This window comes from Callithrix jacchus, chromosome 22 (assembly GCF_049354715.1).
Source record: "Callithrix jacchus isolate 240 chromosome 22, calJac240_pri, whole genome shotgun sequence".
NCBI classification, from domain to species: domain Eukaryota; kingdom Metazoa; phylum Chordata; class Mammalia; order Primates; family Cebidae; genus Callithrix; species Callithrix jacchus.
In genome coordinates this window covers 49,885,021-49,905,472 of record NC_133523.1, presented here as the reverse complement: position 1 = coordinate 49,905,472, position 20,452 = coordinate 49,885,021, and the positions used below count along the sequence as shown (strand labels likewise).

At 47.5% G+C, this 20,452-nt stretch overlaps 1 protein-coding gene across 1 annotated transcript; it reads left to right on the top strand.

The window, feature by feature from the left end:
• Window positions 1–8,980: 8,980 nt before the first annotated feature.
• DUXA (double homeobox A) lies at window positions 8,981–14,631 on the top strand. The gene is given in 6 exon segments (XM_008988746.5): window positions 8,981–9,133; window positions 11,462–11,573; window positions 12,306–12,451; window positions 13,515–13,599; window positions 13,602–13,616; window positions 14,084–14,631. Coding segments are annotated over 6 exon segments (582 nt in total). The 3' UTR covers window positions 14,155–14,631.
• Window positions 14,632–20,452: the final 5,821 nt, after the last annotated feature.

Genomic DNA, 20,452 nt, shown 5'->3' with positions numbered 1-20,452 from the left:
GAATGACTAGAGCAGACACAGTGCAGAGCATGAATTAAGGAGTAAGAACCTTATAATCAGAGGAATGCCTGGAGAAGACACAGTGCAGAGCATGATTTAAGGGAAAAACAGTTATACCAGGACAAGAATCCATGGCCCAGGCGGCAGCGTTTAGTATCGTGAAGATACCCGCTGTGTGGCAGACTTGGGGCGAGAGCCACTCCTGATAAAGGCGTTGTAGGACCTTGCTCCAGTTCTTATGGAAGGCTGCCCTCAGACCAGCAATCGCACCTTGGTGACCGTGAACTTTATCAGCTCTTGTTACTGTGCTGCTCAAAAGCATCTTCCTATAGAACTCACTGGAAGCTGCCAGCTGGTGGTGGTAACCCTGACAGCTCTGTCACTGCTGTATGACTTAAAGCATCCCCCATAAATCTTCTTAGAATTAGTTTGCCCATAGATAGAGGTATTGCACACTGCACCCTCTCCACTGCGCACGGCCCACCTTCAAGGCTCGGTGACGTAATGGGGGTGGACCCCCTTACTGCTCTTGGCCCTTGCCTCAATGACCTAATGGGAATGGACCCCTTGCTGCGCACTGTCCACCCCCTAGCCTGGGTGACCTAATGAAGCTGGATCCCTTGTTTTATTGCTCACGACCCTATCACTATCGTTAAAGACGATTTCACTCACTGCCCTGCCCCCTCAGCGCGCCCCACCCTAGCGGATTTCCCTTGCCTGCACCCCAGTGGGTAAAAGGGTAGACGTGGCAGCTCAGGGCACCTGCTTCCAGCAGGCTTCAGGCCCCACCCTCCCAGGGAGACCTATACACCTGTGAAGCTGCACAGAGGTGAGGCTGAAAAGTGGTACTGGAGATGACATCCCGGGTTTTGAGATCGCGGAATTGAAAACTGGAGTGAAACATAAAAATAAAAAGAAATAAAAGCTCGTCAAGGTCTCTTTGTCTTGTTGACGGTGTAGCACGAGTCAGATACCCGCCCTGCAGAAAGGTCAGGTCAGAAATTTAGGATGCAGAATGACTTCTGATTCTTCCCCCAGAGGCTCCACCTGTGCATTGCTGGCCTCCTGCACGACTTCACCTGCATTTTTATGTACAATTTTAAAGGTTCTGGATATATGTTGGAAGTGGAATCCTACCTGTGTCGTTTGGTAAACATTTACGAAAAGGCATGACATCTTGTTCTCCATTTTCACGAAGTGCAGTTAGACAATTAAACACAGATCCAAATTAGAAGAATGCTATAAAGACACACAAAACGTAAAAACAAAATATTATTTTAAAATGCTGAATTAAGAAAACACTTGCAGGACATAGGACAAATGCAGCAGGATATTTAAGCCTGAAAGAAATGTTCTACATAAGAAAGAAGCAAAGAATCGGAAACATAAGAAAAGTAAAATGTGGCGAGTACATTTGATTTAAGTTGTTCAAACACACTAGTACTCAAATTAAAAATAAAGCAGGCCGGGGGTGGTGGCTCAAGCCTGTAATCCAAGAACCTTGGCAGCCAGGGCAGGCAGATCACCTGAGGTCGGGAGTTCAAGACCAGCCTGACCGAATGATGAAAGCCCGTCTTAAAAAAAATGCAATAAGATATGATTTCCAGCTATAAGATCTATAATGATTGAAAATTTGGTGGCTGGGCGTGTTGGCTTGTGCATTTATTCTCAGAGCAATTTTGGAGGCCTAAGGGGTAGAATCCCTTGAGCCCAGGAGTTGGAGGCGACAGTGAGCCATGGTTGCACCACTGCACTGCAGCCTGGGTAACAGAGCAAGACCCTCTCAAAGTAAATAAAAAGTAAACAGTAAGAAAAATATTCTAAATAAACTGAAAGAGGTCAGGGTCACCGGTCTCACTGTTTAAGGGGTTATCTAAGCTCGTGGTCTCATGTCCAAGAAAATTAAAGAGTGTGGACACAAAGAGTAAAAGTTTAATAAGCTAAAGAAGAAAGCACTCCGCAGAGGAGAGGGGTCCTGAACGGGGTGCCATTTTTACAGCTGATTTCAAAAGATTTTTACAAGAAACTGCTCTTGGCCAGTCATGATGGCTCATGCCTGTAATCCCAGCACTTTGGGAGGCTGAGGTGGGCAGATCACCTGAGGTCAGGAGTTCGAGACCAGCCTGACCAACATGGTGAAACCCCATCTCTACTAAAAATATTAAAATTAGCTGGCCCTGGTGGCTTGCACCTGTAGTCCCAGCTGGTCAGGAGGCTGAGGCAGGAGAATTGCTTGAACCCAAGAGGTGGAGGTTGCAGTGAGCCAAGGCTGAGTTACTGTACTCCAGCTTGGGTGACAGAGCAAGATTCTGTCTCCAAAAAAAAAAAAAAAAAAAAACACACACAGAAAAACAAAAAACAAAATTCAAAATACTCAAACTAATAGAAACAGAGGGTAGAATGGTGGTTGCCAGGGGCTTGGGTGAAGGGGAAATGGGGATATGTTGCTCAAGAGGTACAAATTTTTAGTTTTGCAAGATAAATAAGTTTAGAGGATTTAATGTACATGGTGACGGTACTTGACATATGTACATAGTGACATTATGTGACATAGTTAACTAAAAAAAAAAATCTTAAAATGGGATGGTCAGAAGCAAACCATACTACTTGATATTTGCTGAGAGGATAGATTTTTTTTTTTTTTTTTTTTTTTTTTGCTACAAGGATAGATCTTAAGTACTCTTCTGCATGGGGGAGATGATAGAATTTTTTTTATTTTTATTTTTTGAGATGGATTGTTGCTCTGTTGCCCAGACTAGAGTGCAATGGCGCGATGTCGGCTCACTGCAACCTCCGCCTCCCAGGTTCAAGTCGTTCTCCTGTCTCAGCCTCCCGAGTAGCTGGGATTACAAGTGCCCACCAATGTGCCTGGCTAATTTTTGTATTTTAATTTTAATTTAATTTAATTTTATTTTTTAAAGATGGGGTTTCTCCATGATGGCCAGGCTGGTCTTGAACTTCTGACCTTGTGATCCACGTGCCTTGGCCTCCCAAAGTGCTGGGATTACAGGCGTGAGCCACCACACCTGACCAAGGATATTTTTTTAAAAAGTGTTCTGACTGGGCGCAGTGGCTCACACCTGTAATCCCAGCACTTTGGGAGGCTGAGGTGGGCGGATCACCTGAGATTGGGAGTTTGAGACCAGCCTGACCAAAATGGAGAAACACCGTCTCTAATAAAAATATAAAAAATTAGCTGGGCATGGTGGTGCATGCCTATAATCCCAGCTACTTGGGAGGCTGAAGCAGGAGAATGGCTTGAACCTAGGGAGTGGAGGTTGCAGTGAGCCGAGATCACGCCATTGCACTCCAGCCTGGGCAACCAGAGTGAAACTCTGTCTCAAAAAAAAAAAAAAAAAGTGTTCTGACCACACACATATGCACACAAACACAAAGGATATAATTTCAGGTGCTAAATACATTAATCAGCTTGATTTGATTACGGTAATCATATGTGCATATCAAAATTCAAATAATATATTTAAAATATTTGTATCATTTTTGGCTGGGCACAGTGGATCACTCCTATAATCCCAACACTTTGGGAGGCCGAGGTGGGTGGATCACGAGCTTAGGAGTTTGAGACTAGCCTGACCAAAATGGTGAAACTGTGCCTTTACTAAAAATACAAAAATCAGTTGGGCGTGGTAGGAGATGCATGTAATCCTAGCTACTTAGGAGACTGAGGCAGGAGAGTCACTTGAACCGGGGGGTGGAGGTTGCAGTGAGCCAAGATTGGCCATTGCACTCAGCCTGGGTGACAGATCGAGACTCAGTGTCAAAAACAGACAAAAAAATATCGTTTTTGTCAGCTGTATCTCAATAAAGCTAAAAGGTAATAAAATATTTAATCGGAGTAAAAATAACGTAATGCACACACACAAAGGGTGTGATTTGAGGTGGTAAATACATCAATCAGCTTGATTTGATTATGGTAATTATTATATGTGTATATCAAAATTCAAAATGATAAAATATGTATCATTTTTGTCAACTGTACCTCAATAAAGCTAAAAAGTAAATACAATATTTAATTGGAGTAAATATATTATGTAATATATAACATATATAATGTATATGTTATATTTAATATATGTTATATCATTTATGTTAATATATAGCAGCTATGTTATGTATTACACAATATAGTATTTATTAATATTATATATCATATATTAATATAATAGATTAGATAATATATTATAATTCCTTGCAAATATTCAATTTGTATCAATTAACCTTGAGAGCTTGTTTGGAGGTTCTAGCAGGGGAGCACAGCTACTCATATACCCTTGACCGAAGACCGGTCCTCCTCTATCGGGGGTGGTCGTCCTCTTCAACCGAGCACGCAGCTTTGGGAGGGGCACACATGGAGCAGTGAGGGAGGAAGGGGACACCCGCCTAGCCAGCCAGATCAGCCGAATCAACCCTGGCGATCAATGGGGCGACAGATGTCTCAGCCAGATCGCCCTTACATCCAATTTGTGTCAATTAACTTAAAACACATTTATAATTGTAATATGTAATGTTCAAGTAGATGTGCATATAATTTACATCAAAATAACATTGGCCGGGCGCGGCGGCTTAAGCCTGTAATCCCAGCACTTTGGGAGGCCGAGGCGGGTGGATCACGAGGTCAGGAGATCGAGACCATCCTGCTCAACATGGTGAAACCCCGTCTCTACTAAAAATAAAAAAATTAGCTGGGCATGGTGGTGCGTGCCTGTAATCCCAGCTACTCAGGAGGCTGAGGCAGGAGAATTGCCTGAACCCAGGAGGCTGAGGTTGCGGTGAGCCGAGATGGCGCCATTGCACTCCAGCCTGGGTAACAAGAGCAAAACTCTGTCTCAAAAAAAAAAAAATGTAAGCAGAATAGTACTCAAAAATATTCTTTTTAAAAAAACTGGGAACTATTGCAAGCTTCTCTCCCCATTTAGGTTCCAGCGACTTGAGATAAATTGTTTTCCCAAAGGGAGTTGGGGGAGCCAAGGAGCATGACACTCGTATGTGAGCTGGCATGGGGCAAAACGTTCTTCTTGTGATGGCTTAGGTGCAGGGATTGGTAATCATTTAAATATCAGCTGATGAAAAGGAGTCCTATCTAGTCCTTTTCAGATGGAGGGTACATGTTTCTAAGTAGTTTCTTTCTTTTTTTTTTTTTGAAGATGGGGTTTCACCACGATGGGCAGGCAGGTCTTGAACTCCTGACCTCAGGTGGTCCACCCACCTCGGCCTCCCAAAGTGCTAGGATTACAGGTGTGAGCCACCGCGCCCAGCCTCTAAGGAGTTTCTAAGGAGTGATACAGTGTCTAAGGGGAGAATTAGAGAATCATGTAAATGGTTTTAAAAAGTGGGCGGGACAACCTGGCTCAGCATATAAAAAGCCAGCCTCCGTGCAGATTTCCTCCCAGACAGTGGCTCAGCCTCCAGGACTCTTCCAGCATGGCCGAAGACACCTCTTCACACGGTAAGTTCCCTTGTGCTTGACTGAGCTCTTGTTGGTTTGGGGGAAAAGTAGGGCTAAAAACCTAGAGGTCTTGTCAGAAGTTGTGAGACCTGAACGTTGGACTTCATCTAATTGCCTACCTGGCTCCAACAGGCATCCCAGACTCATCGTGTTCCGAGCTGAACTTGAATAGTTTTGATGCTCATATCTACACGATTCCTCCCACTGTTTTCTCCAGCTCAGGAGGTGCCAGGTCATGCCTCATATCTAGAAAACACCCTGACTCTGTTTATTCCCTCATAACATCATCTAGGCAGGCTGAACATTCTGATGGCTTTAACATTCAAATATTTAAGGAATTTGACCATTTCTTGATCCATGTCATCAGATTATTATTGGTTTCTCTCATTAGATTATTAGTCCATCTCATTAGATTATAGGTCCATTGGATTAGATATCGAATCCATCTCATTAGATTATAGGTCCATTGGATTAGATATCGAATCCATCTCATTAGATTATAGGTCCATTGGATTAGATATCGAATCCATCTCATTAGATTATAGGTCCATTGGATTAGATATCGAATCCATCTCATTAGATTATAGGTCCATTGGATTAGATATCGAATCCATCTCATTAGATTATAGGTCGATTGTATAAGATTATTGCAGTCTCTTTTTCTTTTTAGTGCTTGTTTCACTGTATACTGTGTTCTCCTAACTGACCTCTCTGCTTCCATCAATCTATTTGCAGCCCTGTACCTGATGTGATGTTAAATTGTTAATTAAATCGTGTTGGCCAGGCGCAGTGGCTCACGCCTGTAATCCCAGCATCTCAGGAGGCTGAGGTGGGCAGATCACGAGGTCAGGAGTTTGAGACCAGAATTGGCCAGGCACGGTGGCTCACACCTGTAATCCCAGCATCTGAGGAGGCTGAGGTGGGCAGATCACGAGGTCAGGAGTTTGAGACCAGAATTGGCCAGGCACGGTGGCTCACACCTGTAATCCCAGCATCTGAGGAGGCTGAGGTGGGCAGATCACGAGGTCAGGAGTTTGAGACCAGAATTGGCCAGGCATGGTGGCTCACACCTGTAATCCCAGCATCTGAGCAGGCTGAGGTGGGCAGATCACGAGGTCAGGAGTTTGAGACCAGAATTAGCTGGGCATGGTGGCTCACACCTGTAATCCCAGCATCTGAGCAGGCTGAGGTGGGCAGATCACGAGGTCAGGAGTTTGAGACCAGAATTAGCTGGGCATGGTGGCTCACACCTGTAATCCCAGCATCTGAGGAGGCTGAGGTGGGCAGATCACGAGGTCAGGAGTTTGAGACCAGAATTGGCCAGGCGCGGTGGCTCACACCTGTAATCCCAGCATCTGAGGAGGCTGAGATGGGCAGATCACGAGGTCAGGAGTTTGAGACCAGACTTAGCTGGGCATGGTGGCACGCGCCTGTAATCCCAGCTACTCAGAAGGCTGAGACAGGAGAATTGCTTGAACTCAGGAGGTGGAGGTTGCAGTGAGCTGAGATCATGCCACTGCACCCCAGCCTGGGCAACAGAGTGAGACTCTGTCTCAAAATAAAATAAGATAAAATAAAATAAATTATTTCACTTATCTGCTCAAAACCCTCAATGACTTCTCACATTACTCAGAGTAAAAGGCACCTGGCCCCACTGTGCCCTAGATAACCTGGAGCCCGGTATGGTCTGTGACCTCATCTGCTTCCTTTTTCTTCTTTTATCTCCAGACGTTCTGGCCTCCTTGCCTTATGTGAAATAAGGCAGCCAGCATCCCAGCCCAGGGCCTGTCCCCTCTCTCTGCAATCGCTCACTCTCATCTGCCTCAAGTCTTTGTTCACGTTATACTTTCTCGTGAGCCCAACCCTAACTATTGCACTTAAAACTGTGATCTCATCCCTGCACACTTCACTCTTCCCACTTCATTATTTGCCATGGAAATACTCATCATCTGATTCACCACATCTTTTTATTTTTTATTTTATTTTATTTTTTTTTGAGACGGAGTTTCGCTCTTGTTGCCCAGCCTGGAGTGCAATGGCGTGATCTCGGCTCACCGCAACCTCCGCCTCCTGGGTTCAGGCAATTCTCCTGCCTCAGCCTCCTGAGTAGCTGGGATTACAGGCACTCACCACCATGCCCAGCTAATTTTTTGTATTTTTAGTAGAGACGGGGTTTCACCATGTTGACCAGGATGGTCTCAATCTCTTGACCTCGTGACCCACCCGCCTCAGCCTCCCAAAGTGCTGGGATTACAGCGTGAGCCACTGCATCCGGCCTCTTTCTTTTTTAAGTCTGGCTAAAAGATTGTCAATTTTGTTTATCTTTTCAAGAGCCCAACTTTTTGTTTCTTTGATTTTGTGTATTTTCTTCATTACAAAAATTTCTTTTTTTAAAAACATTTGTTTTTGAAGTGCAGTGGTGTGATCTTGGCTCACTGCAACCTCTTCCTCCAAAACTCGAGCAATCCTCCCACCCCAGCCTCCCAAGTAGCTGGGAATGTAGTTGCCATGCCTGACTAATTATTTTTTTTATAGAGATGGGGTCTCGCTGTGTTGCCCAGGATAGTCTCGAACTCTTAGACTCAAGGAATCCACCTGCCTTGGCCTTTCAAGGTGCTGGGGTTACAGGTGTGAAGCCACCCACACCCAGCCTCAACTGTTATTTTAAATGATCAATGCAAGAGGCTGCAAAATCATGCATAGGTAAAAGATCCATCTAAAATGTAAGATAATGTGTTGGAAACTCGAAAAAAGTATGAGACAAAAATGTATTTTAGTAGAATACAGTAAGAAAAGTTCACTGATGTGTTTTCAGACTCCAGGTAGCAACTACCCTTTAAAAAAGTTTAAGAAATTGGCCAGGCACGGTGGCTCATGCCTGGAATCCCAGCGCTTTGGGAGGCTGAGGTGGGTGGATCATCCAGCCCAGCCTGGCCCACTTGGCAAGACCCCGTCTCTACTAAAAATACAAAAATTAGCCGGGCCTGGTGGTGGGCATCTGTCATCCCAGCTACTCAGGAGGCTGAGGCAGGAGAATCACTTGAACCTGGGAGGTGGAGGTTGCGGTGAGTGGAGACCACGCCATTGCATTCCAGACTGGGCACCGAGAGTGAAACTCCTCCTCAAATGACAACAACAAACAATGAACCTGGGGGTATGAAATTAAAGATAAGAGGCTGGGTGTGGTGGCTCAAGCCTGTAATCCCAGCACTTTGGGAGGCCGGGGAGAGTGGATCACGAGGTCAACAGATCAAGACCATCCTGGTCAACATGGTAAAACCCCGTCTCTACTAAAAATACAAAAAATTAGCTGGGCATGGTGGCGCGTGCCTGTAATCCCAGCTACTCAGGAGGCTGAGGCAGGAGAATTGCCTGAACCCAGGAGGCGGAGGTTGCAGTGAGCCGAGATCGTGCCATTGCACTCCAGCCTGGGTAACGAGAGCGAAACTCTGTCTCAAAAAAAAAAAAAAGTAATCTATTAAATGCTTCTTCTTTTGTAATCTCCCTACAGAGATGGTAGGAACAAGTCACAGGCGCAGGCGCACCAAATTCACAGAAGATCAATTGAAAATCCTCATCAATACCTTCAATCAAAAGCCTTACCCGGGTTACGCCACCAAACAAAAACTTGCTTTAGAAATCAGCACAGAAGAGTCCAGAATCCAGGTAAGTTAAAGTTCTCTATCTCCAGGACCGGAAGTAGAAGGGAGGAGGGAGAACCATTAACGGAGCCCAGACTATGAACCCGTGTGCTAAGAGCTTTGTGGGAGTGTCCCAAGTGACCCTCAATAAACCCACAGAGGTGTTGCTCTCAGCCCCACTTCACAGACATGGATACTGAGGTTGACCCAGCTCACAGGAAGCCAGAGAACGTGTGTAGGCATACCTGCAAAGAGGAGGAGTTTTTTTTTTTTTTTAAAGCAAAACTGAATATATGTTCATTTTACACAAAGTACAATCCAGTATATGCAGAAAGGTACTCACCATCACAGTCATGAACAATAGCCTCCTATTTCCATTTGGTATGTCACTGAAAACCTGGTATATCACTTAGCTAAAAATCACATGAAAGCTCGCCTAGAGAAATCAAACTAATGTTTTTTTCCCCCCCAACCAATACATTTTCTCTTCATTAGCTAAATCTGATAGTGATATTCATTAATGAGGAAAAAAACTCACCGGGCGCTGTGGCTCAAGCCTGCAATCCCAGCACTTTGGGAGGCCGAGGCAGGTGGATCACGAGGTCGAGAGATCGAGACCATCCTGGTCAACATGGTGAAACCCCATCTCTACTAAAAATACAAAAAATTAGCTGGGCACGGTGGCATGTGCCCGTAATCCCAGCTACTCAGGAGGCTGAGGCAGGAGAATTGCCTGAACCCAGGAGGCGGAGGTTGCCGTGAGCCGAGATCGCGCCATTGCACTCCAGCCTGGGTAACAAGAGTGAAGTATCAACTCTGAATGGCAAAGACCCTAATCTGACTTACTGGCTACCAAGAACCCAGAAAGAGAATTCAAGAAGAGGGGGAAGCAAGAGCACTAGGGACACGATCTTCTTTTCGGTGAAATTCAGTCCCACGGCTATCTGAGCAAGGGTGCAAGGCAATGGAGAGGCAGCGAAGCTGCTGGGGGGGCTGTTCACAGGCAGAAATGCACCGGCTGTGCCCCTCTGTGGAGGAGGAGACTTTGAGCTGGTTTTTAAACATGTAATGATTGCAGCAGCTATTTACCTATTAAATCTTAATAACTAGAGCAAATCACATTGGCAGCAGATCGTGAAGGTGCTGAAGGCCAAATCTTTTGTTTTCATCTTTTTGAGACAGAGTCTCACTGTCTCACCCAATCTGGATGCAGCAGCACAATCACGGCTCACTGAAGCCTTGAAATCCCGGGTTCAAGCAACCCTCCCTCAGCCTCCCAAATAGCTGAAACTACAGGCACGTGCCACCATAGCTAATTTTTTTTTTTTTTGAGACGCTCTTGTCACCCAGGCTGGAGTGCAATGGCGCAATCTCGGCTCACCGCAACCTCCGCCTCCTGGGTTCAGGCAATTCTCCTGCCTCAGCCTCCCGAGTAGCTGGGATTACAGGCACGTGCCACCATGCCCAGTAATTTTTTGTATTTTTAGTAGAGACGGGGTTTCGCCATGTTGACCGGGATGGTCTCGATCTCTTGACCTCGTGATCCACCCGCCTCGGCCTCCCAAAGTGCTGGGATTACAGGCGCCCAGCCCATAGCTAATTTTTTACTTTTATTTTTTATTTTTTGAGGTAGAGGCTTGCTGTGTCGCCCAGAGTGGAAGTGTACTGGTGTGATCTCGGCTCACGGCAATGTCCTCCTCCCAGGTTCAAGAGATTCTCATGCCTCAGCCTCCCAAGTAGCTGGGACTACAAGTGCCTGCCACCACGACCAGCTAATTTGTGTATTTTTAATAGAGAAGAGACAGGGTTTCACTACGTTGGTCAGGCTGGTCTTGAACTCCTGACCTCGTGATCTGCCCACCTCGGCCCCCCAAAGTGCTGGGATTACAGATGTGAGCCACCAAGCTTGGCTGGCTATTTTTTTTTTTTTTTTTAGTAGGGACGATGTTGTCACACTATGTTGCCCCGGGTGTGAGTGCCAAGTCCTGCCCTAAGACTTGGTAGATAGGCCCGGTGCAGTAGTTCATGCTTGTAATCCCGGTGCTTTGGGAAGGCGAGCCGGATGGACTGAGCCTGAGGTCAGGAGTTTGAGACTGGCCAGACAAACATGGTGAAAACCCATTTCTACGCAAAATACACAAATTAGCCGGGCTTGATGGCACATGCCTATAATCCCAGTCCTTGGGAAGCTGAGGCACAAGAATGGCTTGAACTCAGGAGGTGGAAGTTGCAGTGAGCCGAGATTGTGCCACTACAGTCCACTCTGGGCCACGGAGTGAGACTCTATCTAAAAAAAATAAATAAATAAGCTGAAATTAACATGTAATTCTCTCCTTTCCTTTTCCTCACTTAGATTTGGTTTCAGAATCGAAGAGCTAGGTGTGGATTCCAGAAAAGACCAGGACCTGAGACTTCAGAATCAAGCCAGAGCCATGGGCAAGACCAACCTGATAGGAAGTTTCAAAGTAAATAACCCTCTCCCTTCTGTTTCCCAGCCAAGCTTCTCTACGGTAGAGCCAACGGATACTTTGATTGGGAAAAGAGTATCTCTTCCCTGATGACAGGATGTCATTCAGGGTCTTATGAGGCAAAGCGTTCATCATTCCCTGGAAGTTCTCCCCTGCCCTCTTCCTGGACCTTCTGAGTGTTTATCTTGCCTACTTTCTTTCTTTTTCTTTTGTTGTTGTTTTTTTTTTGAGACAGTCTTACTCTGCCGCTCAGGCTGGAGTGCAGTGGTGTGATCTCAGCTCACTGCAACCTCCGCCTCCCTGATTCAAGTGATTCTTCTTCCTCAGCCTCCTGAGTAGCTGGGACAACAGGCATGCACCACCGTGCCTGGCTAATTTTTGTATTTTTAGTAGAGATGGGAGTTTCACCACATTGGTCAGGCTGGTCTTGAACTCCTGACCTTGTGATCCACCTGCCTCGGCTTCCCAAAGTGCTGGAATTACAGGTGTGAACCACTGCACCGGCCTCTTGCCTACTTTCTGCTGGGAGTCCAGAAGCCCAGACATATCATCCTGTGTCTCCTCTAGAACCTTCCACCTGGAACGAACCTGGGACAAAATCCTCTCAGGAGGAGTCAGTGGGGTTGAAATGAGATGGAGAGCGACAAGCGTGATTCTGTGTTTGAACATGTGAACTGACCCTTGAAATATTCCTTGACCGCCCCCTCAATCTCTTCGTGCCTTCCCCAGGTAGAGAAGCCAGACGGTGTCGTACCGTCTACAGCGCCTCTCAATTATGCACGCTCATCGAGGCATTTATGAAAAACCCATACCCTGGGATTGATTACAGGGAACGGCTTGCCAAGGAAATCGGTATTCCAGAGTCAAGAGTCCAAGTGAGTGATAAGAAGTGTTTGGCTGTCCCATCTCCCAGGGACCTGGGCACACAGGAAGGGAAGCCACCTGGGCCTCGGGCAGTTCCTCATCATGCTGGGCACATTTCAGGGTCTTTCACCAGCTGTTCCCTCCCAGGTGTCCACAGGGCTCAATCTCACATCCCCTTCTGGTATTTTCTGTCTGTCCAGAACCATGTTGTATTCCTTGGGCCCTGAACAGTGTGTGGCATTTGACACCCAGTGAGAATTTGCTGAGTGAGTGAACGCTCTTTATCACTTCATATAAGCCAGGCATTTGGCTAAAGCCTTTTTTACCCCTCAAGACAGGTTCTCACTCACCCAGGCTGGAGTGCAGTGGTGAAATCTTGGCTCACTGCTGCCTCGACCGCCTGGGTTCAAGCGGTTTTTGTGTTTCGGCTGCCTGAATAGCTAGGATTACAGGTATGTGCCACCATGCCTGGCTAATTTTTTTTGTGTATTTTTAGTAGAGACGGGTTTCACCATGTTGCCCAGGCTGATCTTGAACTCCTGGCCTCAGGTGATCCGCCTGCCTAGGCCTTCCAAAGTGTTGGGATTACAGGGTTGAGCCACCGTGCCTGGCCTATTTGACTAAAGTCTTTATGTCTACTGTATCCTTCAGATCTTCGAATTATGTCCTGAGGTTAGAACTATGAGGTCCAGCCCAGGTGCTGTGGCTCACACCTGTCATCCCAGCACTTTGGGAGGCTGAGGCGGGTGGATCACGAGGTCAAGAGATCGAGACCATCCTGGTCAACATGGTGAAACCCCGTCTCTACTAAAAATACAAAAAAAAATTAGCTGGGCATGGTGGTGCATGCCTGTAATCCCAGCTACTCGGGAGGCTGAGGCAGGAGAATTGCCTGAACCCAGGAGGCGGAGGTTGTGGTGAGCCGAGATCGCGCCATTGCACTCCAGCCTGGGTAACAAGAGCGAAACTCCGTCTCAAAGAAAAAAAAAGAAAGAAAGAAAAAAGAGAAGAAAGCAAAGATGAGTTTTACACAACATTCTTTGTTTAAAAAGTTTCTTTGTCTTACCCACTTAGATTTGGTTCCAGAATCGAAGATCTAGATTTCATCTCCAGAGAAAAAGGGAACTTGTGTCCTTAGAACCAGAAGACCAGGGCAAGCTTTTGAGGGACTGCAAGGTAACGAGCCAGTCGTTCCCCATTTGGCTCCGGAGAGGAGCTCTTGGATGACCAGTGGCCAGCGCTTCGTCACGATGCTCCCCCTGGGAGGTGGAGGATCTTCCCACCCAAGTGTGCCACAGTATCATGGGGTTGGTCACAGTCCCTGAAGACTCTTCCCGGGTCTGTGGACCTTCTAAAGAATCCCACTGCCCACTTTCCAGTGGGAGTCCAGCGACCCCATGGATACAAATTTTGTTCACGGATGTATCCCCAGTACCTGCTAAAAAGGAAACACTCCATAAACTTCTGTCGAAGGTGTGATTGAGTGAGCGGAGGAATGAATCCTCAGACGTGTCCTGCCAGGGGCAGCGGGGGCGCGGCTTTCCCAGGAAGTATCAGGCTCCCTGTTGGATTGAAAAGGCGGGAAAAGGTTGACTTCCATGTTTGTGAATATAAACTGACCTCTTATATTTTTTCCTCCTTAGGTGCAGAAGATACACAAAACGGCACCGACTTCCCCAGCGACTCTCATTCCTCTAGAGCCAGAACGTGGTGAACATGCTCAAGTTCAGCGTACTTTATATTATCAGCTGGGCCCCAAATCTCTTACAGTCTGGGGGAAGAAAGCTGCCCAGGTGCCAAGGCAAGAGACTGAAGGCACAATCTGTCCCAGCATCATAAATAACTGATGACTTAGTTACAGCGATGAAACCAAATATATTCACTGATTACTTAGAGCACTGCTACCAGATAGGTGTGGAAACAATCACATAATCAATTATATAATCACTCTTATTAAATCATAATTCTCATGGCCGGGCGCGGTGGCTCAGGCCTGTAATCCCAGCACTTTGGGAGGCCGAGGTGGGTGGATCACGAGGTCGAGAGATCGAGACCAACCTGGTCAACGTGGTGAAACCCCGTCTCTACTAAAAATACAAAAAATTAGCTGGGCACGGTGGCACGTGCCTGTAATCCCAGCTACTCAGGAGGCTGAGGCAGGAGAATTGCCTGAACCCAGGAGGCGGAGGTTGCGGTGAGCCGAGATCGCGCCATTGCACTGCAGCTTGGGCAACAAGAGCGAAACTCTGTCTCAAAAAATAAATAAATTATGAATAAATAAATAAATCATGATTCTCTATTATTAATCTTTGCTTTCGTTTTATAGCATAGAATCATTGTAGTCTTACAGTATAGACATAATCGGGTGCAATATAATGAGGAACTGAAAGGACATGGTGAGAAGTGATCCTGAGGCAACAGTGAGAGCCTTGTGGTGAGGCCAGCACCTGGGAAGGCACCGTGACTCAGCAGTTAGGCCTTGTGCTAACACCAGTGCCTGGGAAGGCACCGTGACTCAGCAGCCAGGCCTTGTGCTGACACCAGTGCCTGGGAAGGCGCCGTGACTCAGCAGCCAGGCCTTGTGGTGAGGACGGCACCTGGGAAGGCACCATGACTCAGCAGTCAGGCCTTGTGGTGACGCCGGCACCTGGGAAGGCATCGTGACTCAGCAGCCAGGCCTTGTGCTGACACCAGTGCCTGGGAAGGCATCGTGACTCAGCAGCCAGGCCTTGTGCTGACACCAGTGCCTGGGAAGGCACCGTGACTCAGCAGCCAGGCCTTGTGCTAACACCAGCACCTGGGAAGGCACCGTGACTCAGCAGTCAGGCCTTGTGCTGACACCAGCACCTGGGAAGGCACCGTGACTCAGCAGTCAGGCCTTGTGCTGACACCAGCACCTGGGAAGGCACCGTGACTCAGCAGTCAGGCCTTGTGCTGACACCAGTGCCTGGGAAGGCATCGTGACTCAGCAGCCAGGCCTTGTGCTGACACCAGTGCCTGGGAAGGCACCGTGACTCAGCAGCCAGGCCTTGTGCTAACACCAGCACCTGGGAAGGCACCGTGACTCAGCAGTCAGGCCTTGTGCTGACACCAGTGCCTGGGAAGGCATCGTGACTCAGCAGCCAGGCCTTGTGCTGACACCAGTGCCTGGGAAGGCGCCCTGTTACTTAGCAGGCCATGAATGGGAGTTCCCCTTTCACTGGGGGAGTTCAGAGAACACTGCTCTGCCCTGCTCTCGAGGAAGGCCTGACATTAGCCAGGCCTGCCCAGACATCCAGGGGCTTAAATGCCTCTCTGTGGTGCTGTGCTCCAGAGGTCACCATCCTTGTCCGCTTTCATGTTCTGCTTTCCCACCCAGAGCTCCTTAGAAATCGTGAAAAAGAATAGAAGAATCCTGGCCGGGCACGGTGGCTCATGCGTGTAATCCCAGCACTTTGGGAGGCCGAGGCAGGTGGATCACGAGGTCAAGAGATCGAGACCATCCTGGTCAACATGGTGAAACCCCGTCTCTACTAAAAATACAAAAAATTAGCCGGGCCTGGTGGCGCGTGCCTGTAATCCCAGCTACTCGGGAGACCGAGGCAGGAGAATTGCCTGAACCCAGGAGGCGGAGGTTGCGGTGAGCCGAGATCGCGCCATTGCACTCCAGCCTGGGTAACAAGAGCGAAACTCCGTCTCAAAAAAAAAAAGAAAAAAGAAAAAAAAAAAGAATAGAAGAATCCTAAAAGCTTTTGATCTTTCTGATAAACGCATAGAAGGATGCTGACGTTTGTCCCTCCCCGCCTTGCAGCGGCTGCCTGAGAGGGAGGGGCCCCTGCACTGTAAGCACGTGATTTGCGTGACCCTATCAATCGTGTCGGATGAGTCATTCTCCTTATCCTGCCCCCCTGCCTTGTATACAATAAATATCAGCGCGTCCCGGCACTGGGGGCCGCTACTGGAAGATGCAAGGGTTTTCCTCTAGAACCGCCCGAGGAGAAACAGCCCTGACAACACCTTGATTTTCGGATGTCTGCGTTCCAGAACTGTAAGATGATAAGTGTGTGTTTTAAGGCACAAAGGTTTTGGTCAGTTATTATAGCAGTCAACAGGGAACTAATGTACCTTGGCTTCATCGCCAGTGCGTGGCCCACAGCAGGTGCTCAGTAAATGTTTGTCGAACGCGTGAAGCCATGTTTGAGGGCACTTGATGTTGAAATAAGAGGAGAATCGGGGGACTTGCCCGGGCAGCTGGTTAGTATGCCAGGCATGGTGGCTCAGGCCGGTAATCCCAGCTCTTTGGGAGTTTACGGCAAGAGTTCGAGAGTACTCTGGGCAACATAGCAAGGCCCCCATCTCTGCAAAATATAAAAATGAATTAGCCAGGCATGGCGGTGTGCACCTGTGGTCCCAGATACTTGGGAGGCTGAGGCGGGAGGATTGCTTGAGTCCGGGAGGGCAAAGCTGCAGTGAGCTGTGATTGCACCATTGCATTCCAGCCCTGTCTCAAGGAAAAAAAAAAAAGCCGGGCCTGGTGGCCCAAGTCTGTAATCCCAGCACTTTCTGGGGCTGAGGTGGGTGAATCACCTGAGGTCAGGAGTTTCAGACCAGCCTGGCCAACATAGTGAAACCCTGCCTCCACTAAAAATACAAAACATTTAGCCGGGTGTGGTGGCAGGCGCCTGTAATCCCAGCTACTTGGGAGGCTGTGGCAGGAGGATCACTTGAACCGGGGAGGTGGAGGTTGCAGTGAGCTGAGATCACACCACCGCACTGCAGCCTGGGTGACAGAGCAAGATTCCATCTCAAACACACACACACACACACACACACACGCACACACACACACGCACACACACGGTTAATATAGATTTGACGTGATCTCCATTAAGCGATACTGGTTGGAGAACAGAGAATATGAGGTCAAGTATGGACATAGAGAAATTAATTACAGAGTAAGAGATGATGGAGACTCAAACTACCTGGGGAGGTGGTGACCAGGAGAGCTTGTTCTCTAGAAAGAGATTTTACAGGTAGAGTCAGTAGTTCCCAAGGAGAGTCAAGCATCCCTCTGGAATTGTGAGTTTGCCTGGCTGGGTGAAAGGAATTGGTATTGACTGAAATAAGAATTTTGGTCTCACAGGTGACTGATGAACAATGAGAACACATGGACACAGGGTGGGGAACACTACACACTGGGGTCTATTGAGGGGAATAGGGGAGGGACAGCGGGGGGCGGAGCTGAGGAGGGATAGCATGGGGAGAAATGCCAGATGTGGGTGAAGGGGAGGAAGACAGCAAATCACACTGCCACGTGTGTACCTATGCAACTACCTTGAATGTTCTTCACATGTACTCAAAACCTAAAATGCAATTTAAAAAAAAAAAAGAATTTTGGGGCTGGGCACGGTGGTTCAGGCCTGTAATCCCAGCACTTTGGGAGGCCGAGGAGGGTGGATCACGAGGTCAAGAGATCGAGACCATCCTGGTCAACATGGTGAAACCCCGTCTCTACTAAAAATACAAAAAATTAGCTGGGCATGGTGGTGCGTGCCTGTAATCCCAGCTACTCGGGAGGCTGAGGCAGGAGAATTGCCTGAACCCAGGAGGCAGAGGTTGCGGTGAGCCGAGATCGCACCATTGCACTCCAGCCTGGGTAACAAGAGCGAAACTCCATCTCAAAAAAAAAAAAAAAAAAAAAGAATTTTGGCAGATTTTCTAGGGTGGTGAGATACAAGATTTCAGTTCCGACCAGACACTGTGGCTCAGAGCTGTAATACCAGCTCTGTGAGAGGCCAAGGTAAGACACTTGCTTGAGCCCAGAGTTTGAGACCAGCCTGGGAAACATAGTGAGATCCCCTACTCTAACAAAATATAAACAAATAGAATTTTTGAAAAGCAAAAAAATTATTTCAGCACTGGGTATGTTACTTTAGAGGTAAAGATTATAGCAGGCACATAGTTTGTGCTGGGCACACATCTGAGTTCCTAGGTCACTTCATCCTCCCAACCTGTCCTCCCACTTAAGGCTATTATTGCACATGAGGGAATTGAGGTAAAAGTGTGTCATTTGCCGTGGTTTGTCAGTAGTGTATGTTGGAGCAGAAGTGTGGCTCTAAAGTTCCCTTTTTTTTTTCTTTTGAGGCGGAGTCTTGCTCTGTCACCAGGCTGGAGTGCAGTGGCACGATCTCAGGTCTCTGCAACCTCTGCCTCCCGGGTCCAGGTAATTCTCCTGCCTCAGCCTCCTGAGTAGCTGGTATTACAGGCAGGAGCCACCATGCCCAGCTAATTTTTTGTATTTTTAGTAGAGACGGGTTTTACCATTTTGACCAGGATGGTCTCGATCTCTTGATCTTGTGATCCACCCGTCTCAGCCTCCCTAAGTGGTGGGATTACACGTGTGAGCCACGGTGCCTGGCCAAGTTCACTTCTTTTTTTTTTTTTCTTTTTTTTTTGAGACAGTCTTGCTCTGTCGCCAGGCTGGAGTGATGCGATCTTGGCTCACTGCAACCTCTGCCTCCTGGGTTCAAGCAATTCTTCTGCCTCAGCCTCCAGAGGAACTGGGGCTGCAGGCGCGCATCACCACACCCAGCTAATTTTTGTATTTTTAGTAGTGACGGGGTTTTACCATGTTGGCCAGGATGGCCTCGATCTCCTGACCCTGAGATCTGTCTGCCTCGGCCTCCCAAATTGCTGGGATTATAGGTGTGGTGACACCTGGCCACATTTTTTTTTTCTAATAGTGTCAAGGCAAGGATTGCTAGCAGAAATCTCTTTATCATCTTTCAAAAGAGTTAGGATGAGAGTTTAGTGTCACAATTAGTGGAAAGGATTTGTTAAGATCAATGGTTTGAAAAATAAATGTGGTAGAGCCTGCAGGGATCGTCCCATCTGGAATTTAGAGTCACATGTTCTGATCTGACAGTCTCACGGTTATCTCCTCGTGGCAGGAACACGTTTTTCAGAGAAGTGTTTCAATCCTTATTTTAAATAGAGACAACTTGAAAATGCTTCTCCCCAAACCAGTCCACTCCCTAAAGGTGACCATGATGTCACAAAGCATAGATATTTTCCCCAAGGTACAGAACTGGAATCCAATATTAAAGCAATCTTTCTTAAGTAAAAATAATTGGAAAAGCAATTACCACCAAACGCTTTGGAAATATAATCCAGGGACTTCTCCATACCTCACCTCACAAGACGGTGCTGTGGCTAATATGTCGTGGAAGCGTATGGGTGTCGTGTTGGCTCCTCACCCCAGCAGGGGCCACTTCTCTGAACCGCAGAATACCTACTCTGAGACTCTCCCCAAGGCTGTGAGAAGCTGGTGACTGCTGGTTAAAGAATTGAACTTGAGCCGGGTGCGCTGGCTCACGCCTGTAATACCAGCACTTTGGGAGGCTGAGGTGGGCGGATCACAAGGTCAAGAGATCGAGACCATCCTGGCCAACATGGTGAAACCCCGTCTCTACTAAAATACAAAAATTAGCTGGGTGTGGTGGTGCGTGCCTGTAGTCCCAGCTACTTGGGAGGCTGAGGCAGGAGAACTGCTTGAACCTGGAGGTGGGAGGTTGTGGTGAGCTGAGATTGCATCACTCCAGCCTGGTGACAGAGTGAGACTTCATCTCAAAAAAAAAAAAAAAAAAAAAAGAGAGAGAGAAAGAAAAAAGAAAAAAAAGAAAAAAAAGATTTACATCACCTCACCCCTTTCAGTTCACCCTTAGGCTTGTTCTGTCCCTTCCGGCTGGAATGCAGTGGCAAGATCTTTGCTCACTGTAGACTTTACCTGTTGGACTCAACTGATCCTCTCAGCTCAGACTCCCAAGTGTCTGGGACTCTGGAAGTGAGCCACGGTGGCTGGGATTCGGGATTCAGGTGTGAGTGAACCACCAGGCTGACTGGGTCATTTGCTTTTTTTTTTTTTTTTTTTTTTTTTGAGACAGAGTCTCCCTCTGTCACCCAGCCTGGAGTGCAGTGGTGAGATCTCAGCTTGCTGCAACCTCCACATTCTGGGTTCGAGCGATTTTCCTGCC